At 37.9% G+C, this 19,178-nt stretch overlaps 1 protein-coding gene across 1 annotated transcript in view; it reads left to right on the top strand.

Moving 5' to 3' along the window:
* The first annotated feature begins 1,513 nt into the window (after positions 1 to 1,513).
* Positions 1,514 to 19,178, top strand: part of LOC127644591 (NPC intracellular cholesterol transporter 1-like) — a 37,903-nt gene continuing 20,238 nt past the window's right edge. The window contains exons 1-10 of the mRNA XM_052127834.1: positions 1,514 to 1,676; positions 5,582 to 5,710; positions 6,351 to 6,457; positions 7,794 to 7,954; positions 10,777 to 10,944; positions 11,379 to 11,628; positions 11,961 to 12,046; positions 12,138 to 12,505; positions 15,799 to 16,025; positions 16,198 to 16,298. Of these exons, the coding sequence (XP_051983794.1) occupies positions 1,611 to 1,676; positions 5,582 to 5,710; positions 6,351 to 6,457; positions 7,794 to 7,954; positions 10,777 to 10,944; positions 11,379 to 11,628; positions 11,961 to 12,046; positions 12,138 to 12,505; positions 15,799 to 16,025; positions 16,198 to 16,298 (1,663 nt within the window). The 5' untranslated portion in view covers positions 1,514 to 1,610. The remainder of the gene's footprint in view (positions 1,677 to 5,581; positions 5,711 to 6,350; positions 6,458 to 7,793; positions 7,955 to 10,776; positions 10,945 to 11,378; positions 11,629 to 11,960; positions 12,047 to 12,137; positions 12,506 to 15,798; positions 16,026 to 16,197; positions 16,299 to 19,178) is intronic.

The following is a 19,178-nucleotide window of genomic DNA, read 5'->3' as shown; positions in this document are numbered from 1 at the left end:
TTGCGGGAGAATAAAACGATTCGTGGGACTCCCTATCTAAATAAAACATCCAAAAACAAATACATTGTTATTCATCTATTGCACAAAAGCAATAAGAACATCTAAACAAAATAACGATTTACAGTCGCAAGCATAAGTTGATGTTCTCATTATAACGTGTTTTTGCAGCGTTGTGCAATGTAGCCAATCACAGACATATGTGTTGATTTCTAAAACGCAATGGCCAATCAGATGCAAAACGTTGGAGTTTTTGTTCAGTGCTGAATTCTGAATGCTGCATAATAAAAGAGCTTTGTGAGATCGCGATTAAATGAGATGTGAGACGTGATGTAGAGTTGATGCAGGGAGACAGGATCGTACAGGGCGGGCACTAGTGACTCACAGGGCGGGCCAGGCCCCCCAATGCCCGCCCATGGCGCCGGGACTGTTCCTGTTGCATGTCCTCATTCTGGCAACCCACATGAGCTTTGAGTCTGGGCCAGGTGGGGCAGACACCTCTCCAATATTTTGAATTTAGACTGCAGTAAACACTTGTTGTCAATCTTACATAGCACCTTTAACTCATGAATATACATTTTTCCACAACTGCGCCATCAATCACGTCAACTGGGCCCATTTCTTGAGTGTCATTTCATGAAATTAATATCAGAGACTATTTATTTATAAAGACGGAACACTTCTATTCAAATGAAGGAGAGAAATTGGAATCCCAACCAAAGAGCTCTAAACGCTCAACTGATTTAGAAAGAAAGTCCCACCTGAAAGGTTAAAGAGCCAATCACCTTTTAAAATGAGGTAAAGAAGCACAATTTATTGTACCAATGTTGTCAGATTTTACTGCTGTTTTTTTTTACTATGCCATTTAAATTTAAGTTTGGCAAGTCGTTTTTGAGATTTCGGTGTCCTCCCATTCAAGTAGATGGGAGATGCACTGTCATGACTGGAAATATCCTACCGACAGCATTCCAAAGATGGCCGACAGAGGACTGACTTGCTAGAAAGACCATTAGTGGCTGTGTCTCGTTTCGAAGGCTGCATCCACTGGAGATCGCATTTGGCGGCCGCATACGTCAGCAAGGCTGTCTCGTTGTTTCAGAAAAGAAAAAGCGAAGCGAAAAAAGAAAGAAAGAAAAAGAAAATAAAAAGCGAATGCGACCTTCTTTCACGGGAATTCGGAGAATGCATGAGGTGTATACTTCATGGACACTCACACAACCCACAATTCCTTGCTTCAACGGAAATTAACATAATTTTGCAAAAAAAAGTACCACAGATGACGGTGAACTCGCCTAAAATGTACCTCATACATTCCCTTCCAAAGACACTTTGTTCCCTTCTCACTCAAAATATTCATGATCCAATCGATCACCACTTTAAGTGAAGTTCACGGACGCGACCGCTAGATGTCACTACTACATTGAGTAAACTAGCATAATTGTGCTGCGTTTGTCTGTATTGCCCCTCTAGACCGGTAGGTGGCAACAAGTCTATATCCCATTCACAAACGGTCAGAGGAAGGCTCGTAGGTGTTTGATAACAGGAAATAAGAAGGCTTCAAACCAGCTGATAAGAGAGTTACTCTAAAGAAGAGCTCTGGAGCCAGTGGAGCAATGCTTCTGCCGCGGGAAAAACACATTGTCTGTCTTTTAGGGGCCGTCGTTTTATTGGCACAGTGGGTAAGTGTAACAACCGCTGCTTCATGTAATTGTTAGTAGCTGACAGTATGTATCTCGCTGTAGCCTAGCACAAACTTCAACCATTATACCTGCCCTGGCATCTATTCACCAGTACTCAAGTGTTGTCAAACTGCTTCTATCCTTTTCTTAAAAGCAATGATATGTATTTGTTTTGATAAAAGGCTCGATTTTAATAACTTTGGTCTTTTTAGAGCGAAACTGGCTCTATTCTTCCTGTTAAACTCCTGTCGAAGCTCTTTTTTTGACGGAGGAAACAGGATTTGATGATTATGTGAATCTGTGACCCTATGCAGGTTTATTAGTTATCACATGATGTAACGCGCAAGATCAGCGTTTAACACACTAGAAACGCTATTGTGGTTGTTATGAGCGAAATGGACACAGCATAAAGATGAGTCTGGTTTAAATGCGCTGTGGCCTTTCAAAACACTTTCCTTGTTGTCTAGAAATGGACGCAGATATGGGATTATCCGTTGAAAAAAAATCCCTGTTCAAGTGCTCTTTATTTAGCTCGCCTGTCAATTAAAACCTGTTTCCATTTTTCATCTGTCCAGCCTCGCGAATCCTCATTGGGACTCAGTTCAAAACAACTCTTATCTAATCTCACGTTGTTTCAAAGGTTACATTCTCTAACACGAGGGAGCTACTGTTTGCCCCATTTCTGTGTGTTGGGTATACATTCTGAAATCTTTAACAGCATTTAGTGGTTTGAAGGGTGTCATTTCTGCTGACATTTCTGATCAGAATGAGATTTCCTTCTCCTGCTAAAGTGGCCTGACACGAACTTCACTATTGTTTGGTTACCAAGTGATACCAGTGAACTCATTTGTTGGGCAATGCTATTTTTTCCTATATAAATGGGCTATTCCAAAATATAGTTGGCATTAACTTTTATAGTACTTTCCCAGTCCAAGGTCAGGACTGTGAATCTGCATATGCTACAATAAATCTACTTCTAAGTCAACCAATATTTTTATCTAAAAATGATACCCTTGAAATTTCTCAATACGTATAACACAATCCTGAAAACATTGTCCAGTATGCAGAATAGCTGTTCTAAAATTGAATGATGTGATTTAATCATCTTACATAGCCTAGTTACACATTTTTGTTTCGTTTTCTTCGCGAATTGCTCACTCAAGTTAGTTGACCAGATAATAAAGACGCAACAACCACAGTATCAGGCAGTTCTTTTTAAATAGTTTGTCAGTGTTGATAATTAACGATCACAAATGAGACACACATACATTACTGAATTTAAATGACCATTTACTTAACAGAATAATTCATTAAAATTAAAGGCAGAGGATGTTCATAAGGTTGTTGGTACATTTCACATGTCCACAGACCAAGAAGGCACTGTTTTTGACTGATGTCTAATTTATGACTGTCAGTCTTGATCCTATTGGCCAAACATGTCTGCTAAGGACTGGTTGACCAATATGTTTTTTTAACAGCCAATGGTGATGCAGAAAACTAGAGGGTAGGATGGCTGATATAATGCCACTTAGTATAATAAAATAAAAATTAATAGTAAATGTGTTGAAGACAAAATAGCTGAATTGAAATTAACATAGGCTATGCTACACCATATTATAGTTCTCTCAAAAATAATTTAAAGAACAATGTTTGTCATCTATTGATGGGTTGCGATGTGTTCAGATTTAGGAACTGACTCAATGGAGCAAAACTGTCTGGTAAAAATCCCATTCATTTCTTCCATAAGGGAATTGATTATTACAGTAACTTATAACCTTTTAAAGACAGACCTACTGTGAGCTCCGAGAGTGTTAATAGATGGTATGTGCTTCTGCTGAAGCCATCATTCTGTGTTATCTCGGTTTTATTTTTCAATATCATGTTTAATACTGAAACCCTGGTGAAGAACTACACTATCTGTGAATCCTGAAGAAAAAAAATTCACCAATTGGAGCATTGCAGCCAACAAACTACAGCAGAAGTATTCTGCAGCTACCGGCTACTCTAGTGATGCACCGTGAATGACGCAATCGAGTTGGTCTCCAAAAATGCTTTCATATTTATAAACATTTGAATATTTAGCAATATTTTTTAAATATATTGATTCTGTGCTTTTATTACGTGGCTCTCTAGAATACTTGATTATGATTGGTCAGTGGTGCCATCTAGCTGTCTGATATTGCTGAGAAACAAATCCACGTATCAGACTGCTCATCTGGGTATTGCGAGCCATTGTTATCAATGTTTCATGTGCATTTATTTATAGTATTTGGCAAGTAGTCTTGTAATACAATGCGTAATGAACAGTCTGACGTTCATTAATTACAAAATAAGCACAAAAGAGAACTTGCAAACCGGAAGATAATATTTCAGCTGTTAAGGATTTATTTCTTTTCACGTATTTAGCCTGAAGGAGTTTATCATGCAATAAAAAGAACTGGCTGACTGTACATAAACAACAAATTGAAATCAGTAGTTTCATATTTTTCCATCATTTTGAGTTTTGATTATGTGATTTGCAATGCTTCAGGGATTATCAGTCATTCCCTCATTGAAGATGTTAAGTTCACAATCTTGTATCTTTGTCTTTTTGTCTGACATTTTGCTTCAAATCAAAGTTTAGAATGTTGAGATTCTTCTCGGAGCTGGTTGGTTTTGTTCATGGCCAAAGAAAAATAAATGAGGAAAAAGTATTATGTTACCAAGACAGCTGAATAAGTGTGCTCTTGTCCTGTTAATTAGCCCAAGGGGTACACTTTTTGACCAACAACCTCAAAATGGCCAAATATCGTCTGATAAATCACTGCTGCCAAAATTACTAGTAGATACTCTACTGTAGTCTACAAAATTAAATTAGAGTGACCTACTTTAAGATGTGTTGGAAACTGCATACAGACTTTAGCATTTGTAAACTATGAAGTCAATAAATTTGTCTGTTGTTATGGCTGTTTTATAATTCTATAATGGCACTTTTTATAGCTTGATATGGTGAACTCTGAAAATGACTAGGCCACGGGTAGGTTCAGTCTGTGTTATTGTTTCCTATCAGTCTGCTTCCCTGATAGAATGATGAGTTTGCTGATATTATAGATGGAAAATCAAATCAGTTGGACATTTATGTGGTGTTTTAAGATTCTTACGAAATCTTTTAGACGATTTCTCTTGTTAATGCGCAGGACACAACAGACCGAAAAGATGACTCAGCCGTTTGATTTTCTTGTGTGTAAGGGATGGCACAGCCATCCGTCACATGAACCGATGAGCTGGTGTCAAGTCAAGCTCTTTTGTTTCCTGATGAGTAAAGACTGTTCTGTAGAACAAAAGCTTGACAGTCAGTCAATATAAATGCCGACCCTTAACCTTTGTAACACTTGTACGAAATACCATTCAATCTTGAGACTGTATGTTGATCTTAAAAACATCATAGTATTGATTGGATAATTTGAAAGTTCACCCTAAGGGCAACTTATGTGGAGACGTGGTTCTGCTAAATTCAGCACATGTGTCTGCACATTCCGGTCACATGACCGTAAAACTGACTAAATACTTGAGGAATGTGAAACACATGAGAAAAGTGACGTATGTAGATCGATGCCACTGTTTGCTTTGATGCATGCTGTTCTATGTTTCGGAAGAAAGCAGTGTGTAGATTCAAACCCTGTGGTCGCCGTTGTGTTGTGATATAGTGACATAAAGTGAAGTGTCTCGTAGAGGACAGAAGTCATCTGTTGTCTTGAAAGTAGCCCCATAAATAAAGACAAGGAAGGGGCAGGAACCTGATTTTGAGGAACTAAGCATAATATTTTAAACGTCAGTGGTTAAATGTTTATCATGCAGGACAGAGTGAGGGGATATGCATTACTTGAAAGATGGTAATGTGATAAATGATGTTTGCTTCTGTGCAGGTGAATGGCCAGCACTGTATCTGGTATGGTGAATGTGGTAACTCTATTTTAATCCCAGAGAAGAAGTACAACTGCAATTACACAGGGCCTCCTAAACCTTTACCTGAAGAAGGACATGAACTGCTACTGGTAAGAGGATGTAGCCCCTAATGACATTTAAACAGCTTTATGATCCATTGTTAGTGCTCCGAAGACCACAAACCACACATTGACCAATACTCAAGACAATAATGAATCATTTTATTTTGAGACTTGACTGTTTGAATAATACATTATAAATGGCAGCTGTTCAATCATGTGTGGCTGTCACACTTTGCTTGTCCTCTTTTGTAGGAATGCATATAAAACGTTGTAGACTGATGCATATGTATATGCATCAGTGGGCGTATTACCTCCCTTTTTCACACAAATAGAAGTACCAGGGGTGAAAACTTGAATCACAAGTTATATAAAATGTATAACATGAATCCAATTACTAAGCTTGTGAAATTAAAACCTGGGCTGCATTTCCCAAAAGCATTGCAAGCTTATTTTGATTGTAGAGGCTGTTGGCGCCAATGGTTTCTATGATCTAGCATACAATGCTTTTGGGAAATGCATCCCAGGTTAGTTGTTTTTGAATAAATCCATCAGAAACAAATATAAAAAACATTCAGCACTTAACAGCAGTATTCTAGATTCCTGCATTGTATTTATATGTAAGATATGTCATTTTTAAGTAGCTTTCTTGGTGAGAGAATGATTTTAATTGAAGAGAATGTGGGTGCAGGAACTGTGCCCAAATCTTGCGGAGGGGGAAGATGGTGTCTGCTGTGACACCCAACAGCTCAAGACACTGAAAGGAAATATTCAGATTCCCCTTCAGTACTTCTCCAGGTATGATAAATTCCTTTTATTTATTGTTTTTTTTTTTTATCCTTGTCCCAAGCCATCATTATTAAACTGTGTTAAGGGTCATTGAAAAATAATGTGATAAAAATGAGAAATGAAAAAAAATAAAATAAAAAAAAAACTGTTTTAAAACGGATGTGAAGTTCGTAGACATGTAATCTTGAGTTCATGTTGTTTTTAAAAAAAAATTTTTTTTTTAAACATTTATAAAATAAATCTATTGAATTACTTTTACAAAACTTTGATTTGGTGGGCAAAAGCTTTTCATATATGAATATATTTTAAAATAAAATATTGCGTTTTATTTTAAGAAATAATATTAAAAGATTATTCAGCACAACTTATGCCAACAATTAATTTTTTCAAGAATTTCAGATTTAATGAGACTTTGACCTTTTTTTTTTTTTTTACTGTCTCCAGACAGATGCACCACATGACATTTTTTTATTTTAATCCCTAGAAAAAAATATCAAAATGACTTCGAACTCAGTAATTGAAAACATGTTAATCATAGATGAGGTGTTCAAGTAATTGTTTTGTGTGAATTGCATGTATTATGTAATAATTTATTAGACATCACATCATTGACCATAAAACCAGTAAAAAAAATTTATAACTTTTTTAAAACTGATAAACTTTACAAGGAGTGAAATAAACACAATGTTTATTGTGTGAAAATGATTTTTAATAAAAAAAAAAAAATTAAGAATGTCCCACAGTTGTGACGTCACTTATACCACTCCAAACAATTTTACCCCTAATAACGTTTTATCAAAAGTTAATGTAAATTGTTGACACAAGTTTCAATGAAGAGCAAGATTGAGATGAAATATAATACAAGTAATGTTTTGAAAACAAAGAAAAATCAAAGCAATATCATCTGTGAACATTTTTATTGGGCGTTATTTCCAATCAAGCTGTAATTTTGCCAAATTTTAAAAAGGAGTATTTTTAAGTATTTTACAATGTTAAAAATGTCATTTTCACAATTCTATTAAACACAATACAGAATTTGAGAGATGCTGTGAATTACTCTGTGGTGGAAATTTATTATGATGCATGTACAAACACAGCATTGTTTGTAGACAATTATTATTATTATTATTTTAATGTGACAACTTCCTTGAAGTCCACAGTGCTAGAAGTGGCCAAAGTTTAAGAGACGCCTATACATACTGTGTGTATTAGCCGTTTTTTTAGCTCATGAACACGTTTTCATTGGAAAGTAAATAATGTGTGCTTGACTGTCACAGCTTACATCTATCTGCTTTATGACAGAAATATAATATCCACTGCATTATTTGTTTTTCCCGTATGTCAGGTGTCCAGCGTGTTTCTTCAACTTCATGACTCTGTTCTGTGAACTCACCTGCAGTCCGAGACAGAGTGAATTTCTTATTGCAACCAAGTTCACACCATACTCTGACAACAAAACCAATGTGTTTGAAGTGTCCTACTACATCAGCCAAACGTTTGCCAATGGTGAGGAACAAGAATAATGGTTAATGGAAATGATCACAAATTTAGTGGTGCTTCACACACACAGGGTTCCCACGTGTCCTGAAAACCTGGAATTTTACAATGTAGTTTTCTAGTCATGGAATATGAGAAAACTACCTAACTGTCCTGGAAAATGATTAATTTGTCATGGAAAATATTTTAGTGTAAATAATACCGTTTGACTGTCGCTAATGAGGTTTTTGTTATATGTTCAAAAACATAACAATCAGGACTTGTGATAGGTGTGAAATACACACATTTGTATAGTTTTCCCACTGCCGACAGCGCATTCACCACATTGTGAAACAACATCAGTGGTTGACTATCATGTACATTCTCTGCTCATCTGTTGTCATTTCTGCTTTACTCAGACAAAATATTTAAGTATTGAAAAGGTTTTTTTTATCATTCCAACATAGCTTTGTTAACTAAAACATTTTAGTTGTAATTTTAGACAATAATGACGGTCGAATGGCTGATTTTGCCACTAGGTGGTAGCGTGGTGACGCAGGCTTTACACCTCAGGCTGTAAATTAATTTTCAATAATTCTATGATACAAGATGCTTTCATAAACTAACACGAACTGAATCACGGAGTCCAGTCATAAAAATGCCATTAGCTATAAAATGGGAATGTCATGGAATTTAACATATTTAGGATGAAAATGAATGTTTGAATCCACAATTAATCCAAATAAAATTGTGATATGCCCTAGTGTGATTATTAAAATGCAACGGGCTGTAATTTAATTAAATAATTAGACAGTCTGCATTTGCTGCATGCTTCAAATTGAATGTGTGAAGCCGGGCGCTCGTACACAGAAAACACTGCATCATGATCATGAATTAAAGCACATCATTTAATTAAAAATATTTCAATGTTAAAGGTGAAGTGTGTAATTTCTGCACCACTAGTGGAATCTAATTGCAAAAATAAAGTTTTTCAATCAAACTTTGCCAACACTCCTCAGACTCATCTTGCCTTTCCTCACGCTCTTATTCCCTATGAACAAATAGGCCATACTAAATAAAAGGTGATGAACATTTAACGTCGTAATAAACAAGGCCACAATAACATAAACCCACCGGACAGAAAGCGAACGGCAGCTGCTGTGCGAGGGATCTAGCACAAGAGATGGGATAGTTCTTGCTAACTAAAGTGCAACAAATGCGTATTTACGAGTATCTTACAAATTTATCTGAAGCTCTGCATTAATGAGCTAAGGTGTGTGGCAACACCAGAGTGCCTATCTAGCTCACCTGTGTTTATAGTGCCTGTGAGGCTCAGTGTTTACACTTTAGGGGGAAGTAAACCCACAAATGGCTTTGAGTAGTCATTGAACAAACTGGGATATTAGAATTGTATTTTGACATCAAAAAAGTTACACACTTCACCTTTTAAGTTGAAAAATAAATACATTATAATAATTTTAATTTGATTTAAAGGTAGGTGTATTTGTGGATGCACAATATATAGTGACCATAGTTTTTATTTTATTCTATTTGTTTCAGCTTAATGATTAGGCCAATATTGGAAGCATTATTATATCATAATATAATATTAAATTATATAATATTAGGGCTTATATTTTCCAATTTAATCAGAATACTTTTTTCTTTGCAGTGTTTAATCTTTACTACTATGTTGCTATGCTTTTTCACATTAAAAGCATATAATTGTGATTAAATAACTGTACGTACTGTAATGTTGTGTGGATGCTCATTTATTTATTAGTTTGTTTTACTGCAAAAATATTTCAAATATATCTAATATTGGCTGTAGCATTAAAAAAAGTGACCAGCAACTTTTAATGACCAACTGAACTTGATTATAATCTAATTTCAGCATCATAATCCAAATAATATTTTCTGAAGAAGCAGTAAATGTGATCTGCAGTAAACTGGGTTAGATTGAAAATATTTAACAGTTTAGAAATGTTCAAAAGCTAGTTTTCTGTAAGTGAACTCCCTATTGGACAAATAGTTCTGAAAATAAGTGTAGAACATTCTGAAAATGTCATTCAGCTGACTTTTTTTTGTCTACAAAACAGAGTAAAGCTAATTTAAGTTTGTTTAAATAAAAAGCAATTATATAGGCCTAACAATATTTTGTCGTTTGGTAATTTATTTATTTTTATTTAATTCTTTATTCATTTGGTAATTTAATACAGGGAATTTTGCCGGCATCTTTTCAAAGTAAGCTAAACAATAATTGTATTGACTTGGGCTATATGTTAGTGTTCCAACAAAGCACACTGAAGCTTTTCTCCTAGTATTGTGTATCTATTTTTAATTTAAAACATCTTTGTGCACAGAAATTATATGTTTTTAAATGCTAATTCCAAGACTGCCGTCTATTATTTTTTAATGGTGTGGAAAAGACATTCACTTGTCGATGACGGATCTACCAGTCGTTAAGACCAATCTAATCCTGTGAGTAATGCTTCACGTACAATAAATTGGCTTTTAATTATGTATAGCTTGTCATCATGATTAACATAGGCTAACAATTGGGGCAAATTCTGTCATGTGAGTCTATATTTTTACATAGACAATTTTCTCGACAGAAAGTGTTTCCAAACCAGTTTTTTTGTGACTAGTATCGTCATAAAGATAAACAGAAAAAAATATTATGTTGACTCTTGTGAAATTTTAGCAATAATTTGCATTTCCATCAGTTATATAGATAAATGTTTTGATGCACTAAACCTTTTATCACAAAAAAAAAACCTTTGGATGGAAAAGTAATTATTGTTTGAAAGCTAGTATAACAGTCACATTGTTTCTGTTTTGTCCCTCTATAGCCATGTATAATGCCTGCAGTGATGTTCAAGCTCCTGCCACCAATGTCAAAGCCCTCAATATACTATGTGGTAAAGACGCCAGTGAGTGCACTCCCAACAACTGGATCCAGTACATGTTTGATACCAGCAATGGCCATGTTCCTTTCGCCATTGTCCCCTTTTTCTCAGGTATGTACGCATAAACGCTTACATAAATGGTTGCTGACAGTATGGTGTTACATTTTGGAACAATTGCAAGACTCTTCAACATTGCGTGTAGTCCTCTGCATTTGTTGATTTCAAATGCAACAATTATTTTTGGTGCAAAATAAGGTCCCATAAACTTATATTAAAAGAGGAATCCGAGCCATAACTAAGTGGCTTGAGGTGGGCTCTTTTGACTTAGGCTTGCAGCCACTGCCCTAGCACCCTTCCAGAACATCCTAGCAACCCTAGTCTTATTTCTCCTTATGGCCCTCTCATAATCTTGAAAACAAAATATCTGAAAATGTCATGTTTTTGCCACTATGCCACTCTCAAAGATATTATGATTCTGGACTGGGATTTCTGTGATAAACATTTGTGACAAGTCTCTTTAAAATATTTGGTCTTTTGTAATCTAGATATGCCATTTGTGGGCATGACTCCCATGAACAACAAAACGTTTAACTGCACAGAGCCTCTGGATGATGGCTCGGAACCCTGTTCCTGTCAGGACTGCAGTCGAGCATGTGGCCCCACACCAGTCCCTCCACCAATCCCTCAGCCCTGGACCATCCTCGGTCTGGACGCCATGACTGTCATCATGTGGTGCTCCTATATATTCTTCCTGCTCCTCTTCTTTGGAGTCGTGCTGGGGGCATGGTGTTACAGGTAATGTTTTTGAATGGAGAGAGGAAGGTCCTAAGACCAAGCAGTTATATTGCAGGAGGGTTTTTACTGTATTTAATATAATAATGTACAAGGGTAAAATTCCATAGCTGCAGTTTACCATGTACTTAAATCTATACACTACTTTAAGTACAGTAAAAGAACAGTTCACCCAAAAATGAAACTTCTGTCATACATGCTCCCCCTCATGCCATTCCAAACCTTTGACTTAACACAAAAAAGATATGTCTTAATGTCTTTCCCATAAATTGGTAGTGGACACTTCCTCATTAATATTTTAAAAAAGGCACATTTTGGTGTTTATTTCATTACAGGAGGACCACAGTGACATCTGAATATGGCCCAATTCTTGACAGCAACCAGCCACTCTCTTTGAATGGTGATGGCACAGAGTTTCTAGGTATCTGAATTCTCTGCTGAAAAATGTATAACCCAGCAAAATGACCCCTTTCCCACAAAATAAGACTTTCAATAAATCGTCTTATTCCTAGATGAAGCCACATGCTGCGAAACGTTGGGCGAGCGTTTTGAGAATGCTCTTCGGGTTCTCTTCAGCAGCTGGGGCTCACTGTGTGTGCGTCAGCCTCTTACTGTGATCCTGGCTAGCGTGGTGCTGGTGTCGGCCTGCTCGGCCGGACTGGTCTACATGCGCATTACCACCAACCCGGTGGAGCTGTGGTCTTCGCCCAGCAGCAGGGCAAGGCTGGAGAAGGACTACTTCGACCAGCACTTCGGACCTTTCTTCCGCACCGAGCAGCTTATCATCACCACCCCGTGGACTGAGTCCTTCGACTTTTCAACCATAACTGGAGACTTCATCACCTTCTCTCCTATTCTGAACATATCACTGCTCCATCAGGTGAGTCAACAATGGACTGAAATGTTTTGTTGTGGATTTTGGTTATATGGTTATTCACTCAAAAATAGAAATTTGTCATCTACTCACCCTCATTTTGTTCCAAACCAGTATGTCTTTCTTTCTTCCGTGGAACTCAGAAGGAGATGTTAGGCTGAATGTTAGCCTCAGCCACCATTGACTTTTATTGAATGGAGAAAAGATGCAATGCAAGTGAATGGTGGCTGATGCTAACATTCTGCCTAACATCATATTGGTTCATATCTTGTATATTATAAATGGACTATATATTCTAAAGAATAGTTTTTAATAATTTTACTGTTTAAAGGAATGGTTCACCGAAAAAAAACAAATTCTCATAATTTACTCACCTTCATGACATCCCAGTTATGTATGACTTCTGCTGAACACAAATGAAGATTTTTAGAAGAATATTTCAGCTCTGTAGGTCAATTCACATAAATGATATAAAAGAAACTGAAATAATCCAAGAGACTCCAGTGGTTAAATCCATATCTCCCGAAGCAACATAAGTGTGGGTGAAAAACAGATCCAAAGTAAGCTTCACGTAATTGCAATAAGGCACTTGAGGATGTGCCATATTGTGAATACAGTCATGGGTGAAGGGGTTGCAGGCCCTTAATTCGTCACTACTCAAAATATAGCAGCGTCTCGTACCTTCTTGTTTAAATTATGCTTTTGAAGACCGTATATAGGCCTAAAGCGTTTTAATTATAAAGGCCTGAAGCTTATGTTTTGATGGCATTTTAAGCTACATTAACAGTCCAAAGTTTGGAGACACCTACTCATTAGTACTATTTTCCGCAATTTAGAATAACAGTAAAGTCATAAACTATGAAATTACACAAATGAAAGTATAGGAAATATGTAATGAGCACAATGTTAACCAAAAACTAGTTTTTCTAGCTTTGCCTAGATCAGGGTTTCCCAAACCTTAAGGGTTTGTGAGGGAACAACAAGGGGTTCAAGATGTGTATATGCTGAATTAAATGAAATAAAAATGTATATTAATAAGAGATTAATGTAAAATAATTTTATTAATTGTAAGAAGAATAAGAAACATAGCTTGAGAATATTTTTAACATGCTAATATGTTGTTAAATTAAATTGATACTAGATTTTGCAAAAATGAGGCCGATAATCGATTCTTAGCCTTTCTTTACTTTGACTAGCACTGACATTGAGGCAACAAGAAAATATGTTGTGCAACTAAAATCAAAAGATAATTTCAGTAAAACCGACATATTGGTAAACAGATAATCGCTTAAAATATCAGGGGTTTCTTGAAGTAAATAATCTAGGTCATAAGCATTCGGATGACAAAAATGTTTGGGAACCCCTGGCCTGGATTAGAGCTCTGCACACTCTGGGCAATCTCTCAGCCAACTTCAGTAGATGCCACATGGAATGCTTTTTAAACAGTATTGGAATAAAAAAAAAAAGTTTATTTTAGGCAGTTTATAATTGCCTAGGCACCTTCAAAACAATATTTATGATTTGAAGTTTAAGCCTTTAGAAAAGGTTTTTAAGATCATCTTGGGCAATGTAAATTCAGTTGAGTTTGTCCAAAATTTGACTGTTTGTGTGCATGTATGAAATCTCAGAGAATGTACAGGTGAAACTCGAAAAATTAGAATATCGTGCAAAAGTTCATTAATTTCAGTAATTCAACTTAAAAGGTGAAACTAATATATTATATAGACTCATTACAAGCAAAGTAAGATATTTCAAGCCTTTATTTGATATAATTTTGATGATTATGGCTTACAGCTTATGAAAACCCCAAATTCAGAATCTCAGAAAATTAGAATATTGTGAAAAGGTTCAGTATTGTAGGCTCAAAGTGTCACACTCTAATCAGCTAATTCATCCAAAACACCTGCAAAGGGTTCCTGAGCCTTTAAATGGTCTCTCAGTCTGGTTCAGTTGAATTCACAATCATGAGGAAGACTGCTGACCTGACAGTTGTGCAGAAAACCATCATTGACACCCTCCACAAGGAGGGAAAGCCTCAAAAGGTAATTGCAAAAGAAGTTGGATGTTCTCAAAGTGCTGTATCAAAGCACATTAATAGAAAGTTAAGTGGAAGGGAAAAGTGTGGAAGAAAAAGGTGCACAAGCAGCAGGGATGACCGTAGCCTGGAGAGGATTGTCAGGAAAAGGCCATTCAAATGTGTGGGGGAGCTTCACAAGGAGAGGACTGAGGCAGGAGTTACTGCATCAAGAGCCACAAACACACAGACGGGTCCTGGACATGGGCTTCAAATGTCGTATTCCTCTTGTCAAGCCGCTCCTGAACAACAAACAACGTCAGAAGCGTCTTACCTGGGCTAAAGAAAAAAAGAACTGGTCTGTTGCTCAGTGGTCCAAAGTCCTCTTTTCTGATGAGAGCAAATTTTGCATCTCATTTGGAAACCAAGGTCCCAGAGTCTGGAGGAAGAATGGAGAGGCACACAATCCAAGATGCTTGAAGTCCAGTGTGAAGTTTCCACAGTCTGTGTTGGTTTGGGGAGCCATGTCATCGGCTGGTGTTGGTCCACTGTGCTTTATTAAGTCCAGAGTCAACGCAGCCGTCTACCGGGACATTTTAGAGCACTTCATGCTTCCTTCAGCAGACAAGCTTTATGGAGATGCTGACTTCATTTTCCAGCAGGACTTGGCACCTGCCCACACTGCCAAAAGTACCAAAACCTGGTTCAATGACCATGGTATTACTGTGCTTGATTGGCCAGCAAACTCGCCTGACCTGAACCCCATAGAGAATCTATGGGGCATTATCAAGAGAAAGATGAGAGACATGAGACCAAACAATGTAGAAGAGCTGAAGGCAGCTATTGAAGCATCTTGGTCTTCCATAACACCTCAGCAGTGCCACAGGCTGATAGCATCCATGCCACGCCGCATTGAGGCAGTAATTAATGCAAAAGGGGCCCAAACCAAGTACTGAGTACGTATGCATGATTATACTTTTCAGAGGGCCGACATTTCTGTATTTAAAATCCTTTTTTTTTATTGTTTTCATGTAATATTCTAATTTTCTGAGATTCTGAATTTGGGGTTTTCATAAGCTGTAAGCCATAATCATCAAAATTATATCAAATAAAGGCTTGAAATATCTTACTTTGCTTGCAATGAGTCTATATAATATATTAGTTTCACCTTTTAAGTTGAATTACTGAAATTAATGAACTTTTGCACGATATTCTAATTTTTCGAGTTTCACCTGTATAATGCAGATGTGAAAACTCTCTCTTGCTCTGTCTGTTGTCCACACAGGTGTTGGATCTCCAGACAGAAATAGCAAATCTGACAGCTGAATATAAAGGAGAGACAGTGACTCTGAAAGACATCTGTGTGTCTCCTCTGGCTCCATACAATGAAAATTGTATCATTTTGAGTGTGTTAAACTACTTCCAAAACAGCCATGAAGTCCTGGATCATGAGGATTACAATGGTTTCTTTGTTGTCACTGACTACCACTCTCATTTTCTATACTGTGTCAGGTGAGCTTCACTGGTTTTTCAATCCTTTTCAGAATTTTAAATATTTGCAGTTTGTTTAAATGCAAAGTGAACCTACTAAAAGCCATTAAGCATTGGCCTCTTTTTCTTTTTTAATTTTGTATTATTATCTTTAAGATTTACTTAATTTTGTATCTTTTGCTTTTAACCCTAGTTCTCCCACAGCCCTGGATGACACAAGCAAATATCATGACCCCTGCATGGGCACATTTGGAGGGCCAGTTTTCCCCTTGCTAGCTCTTGGGGGATATGAAGGTGAGTTTGAATCAAACATGCAGACACTAGAGCAAAGACATGTCTTTAGCCCTGTTTACTAGGGCTGCCCCTGACCCAATATTTTCATAGTCGACTAGTAGGCATTAATTTAAGCTGTAAGTCGACTAGTCGCACGTTTATGATGTGAATTTAATTACTTAAATATTTTTTTTTTGGCGGGGTCAGAAAAGATTTGAGTTCCAGGGCTGAGAGAGAATGTTATAAGTAATATTGCTAACACTGTTCTACATTACAGAGAAATACTAAATCCTTATAATCAGCCTTTAAAACATATGTTTTACAAGCGCACACATGAAGCGAGCCGCAGTGACACCGGAAAAGCGGTAATGATTCTGAATGTGTCGGAAAAACCAGTGAAAGACTGTCTGAACATTGTGTTAATTTATAGATAGAAATGCACATTAGGGTTGTGCCGACAGACAATGATCTCTGGGATCGACGATGGTCAGAGTGATCGCTGATGCCTTTGCCGATGTCAAGATTAATTTTTGGCTAATTTTCCCATGTATTAAATTATCAAATGAATATTACAAATAATTTGCCCGTAGAGACAGACACACTCTTGAAGAAACACTTTATTATATTAAGAACAGATGACAGAAAAGTCGCCTATGCACATGTATGACACGCTGTTTGTACGGAGGTGTGCAGTCTCGTGGAACATGCGCATCTTAAAGGTTCACACTTTCTTTGTTTCTGTCTTCTGAATTTTTAATTTTTTTGCAAGAGGAGTGTTGTTTGAGTGCTGCAAATGTCCTCAAACATCTCCGCTCAGCAGGTGCTTTGTGTTCAGTTCGCTTTATTTCCACAGAGCAGTTCATTGTGAACGCAACTCTGCAGCCTGTAAAATAATACAAAATATATAAAAGACAAAAACACCTTCACCTCGAACCATGATTTAAATTTCAGTGATTTATTAATATTATCATCATTATAATTATTATTTTTATAATTGTTTTTATATATTATTTTAATTTATTTTTTTTATACCTTTTTATACTTTTATACATCCATCCATCCATCTTCAACCGCTTATCCAAAGTCGGGTCGCGGGGGCAGCTGCTCCAGCAGGGGGCCCCAAACTTCCCTATCCCGAGCCACATTAACCAGCTCTGACTGGGGGACCCCGAGGTGTTCCCAGGCCAGTGTGGAGATGTAATCTCTCCACCTAGTCCTGGGTCTTCCCGAGGCCTCCTCCCAGCTGGGCGTGCCTGAAACACCTCCCTAGGGATGCGGCCAGGGGCATCCTTACCAGATGCCCAAACCACCTCAACTGACTCCTTTCGGCGCTAAAGGAGAAGTGGCTCTACTCCGAGCTCCTCACGGATGACTGAGCTCCTCACCCTATCTCTAAGGGAGAAGCCCGCCACCCTTCTGAGGAAGCCCATTTCGGCGCTTGTACTCATGACCTAGTTCTTTCGGTCATGACCCAACCTTCATGACCATAGGTGAGGGTAGGAACAAAGATTGACGGGTAGATCGAGAGCTTTGCCTTCGGCTAAGCTCTCTTTTACGTGACAACAGTGCAATAGAGCGAGTGCAATACCGCCCCGCTGCCCGATTCTCCGGCCAACCTCCGCTCCATTGTCCCTCACTCGTGAACAAGACCCTGAGGTACTTGAACTCCTTCACTTGGGGCAAAACCTCCTTCCCTACCTGGAGTACGCACTCCATCGGTTTCCTGCTGAGAACCATGGCCTCAGATTTAGAGGTGCTAATCCTCATCCCAGCTGCTTCACACTTTCGACTGCCAGCGATCCAGTGAGAGCTGAAGGTCACGGACCGATGATGACATGAAGACAACATCATCTGCAAAAAGCAGCGATGAGATCTCCAGCCCACCGAACCGCACACCTTCCCCACCCGACTACGCCTCGATATCCTGTCCATGAATATCACAAACAGGATTGGTGACAAAGCGCAGCCTTGGTGGAGACCAACCCCACATGGAATGAACTTCGACTTCGTGCGAGGACCGGACACAGCTCTCGCTTTGGGCGTACAGGGATGGATCAGCCCTAAAAGGGACCCCCACCCCGTACTCCGCAGCACCTCCCACAGTCTCTCCCAGGGGACCCGGTCATATGCCTTCTCCAGATCCACAAAACACATGTAGGCCGGATGGGCATACTCCCAGGCCCCCTCCAGGATCCTTGCGAGTAAAGATCTGGTCCGTCGTTCCACGGCCAGGGCCGAAACCCGCATTGTTCCTCTTCAATCCGAGGTTCGACAATCGGCCGAACCCTCCTCTCCAGCACCTTGGTGTAAACTTTACCAGGGAGGCTGAGAAGTGTGATACCCCTGTATTTGGCACACACTCTCTGATCCCCCTTTTGAAGAGGGAACCACCACCCGTTCTGCCACTCCTTAGGCACTGTCCCAGATTTCCACGCTAATGTTGAAGAGGCGTGTCATCCATAACACCCCTCCACATCCAAAGCTTTCAGCATTTCTGGTCGGATCTCATCAATCCCCGGGGCTTTGCCACTGCGGAGTTGTTTGACTACCTCAGTGACCTCCCCCAGGGAAATAGAAAGTCCTTTTATACATTAATTAATCTGAATTGAAAAACGTCAAACCAATAAAATGATCACACTTTTATTGAAGGTAATGCACCAAAATTGGACAGAAAATATATTAAAACAATATTAAATATATTCTTTATTCAGTTCTTTAATATTTTTTTTTTCAATTATCCAATTAATTTAACGTTCAAGAAAACTATAATGATATGCAAAACAGCTGTCAAGTAATGAACTTAGCAGCTCTAGGCTAGCATCTTGCGAATACAAAAATGTTAAATGTGCTACAGTAATTTTAATGAAAACAACAGGCAAAACAGAATGGCAGAGGGCCTCT

Source organism: Xyrauchen texanus, chromosome 6, assembly GCF_025860055.1.
Source record: "Xyrauchen texanus isolate HMW12.3.18 chromosome 6, RBS_HiC_50CHRs, whole genome shotgun sequence".
NCBI classification, from domain to species: domain Eukaryota; kingdom Metazoa; phylum Chordata; class Actinopteri; order Cypriniformes; family Catostomidae; genus Xyrauchen; species Xyrauchen texanus.
The sequence above is the reverse complement of the archived record's forward strand: the minus strand, read 5'-3'. Positions and strand labels throughout refer to the sequence as shown.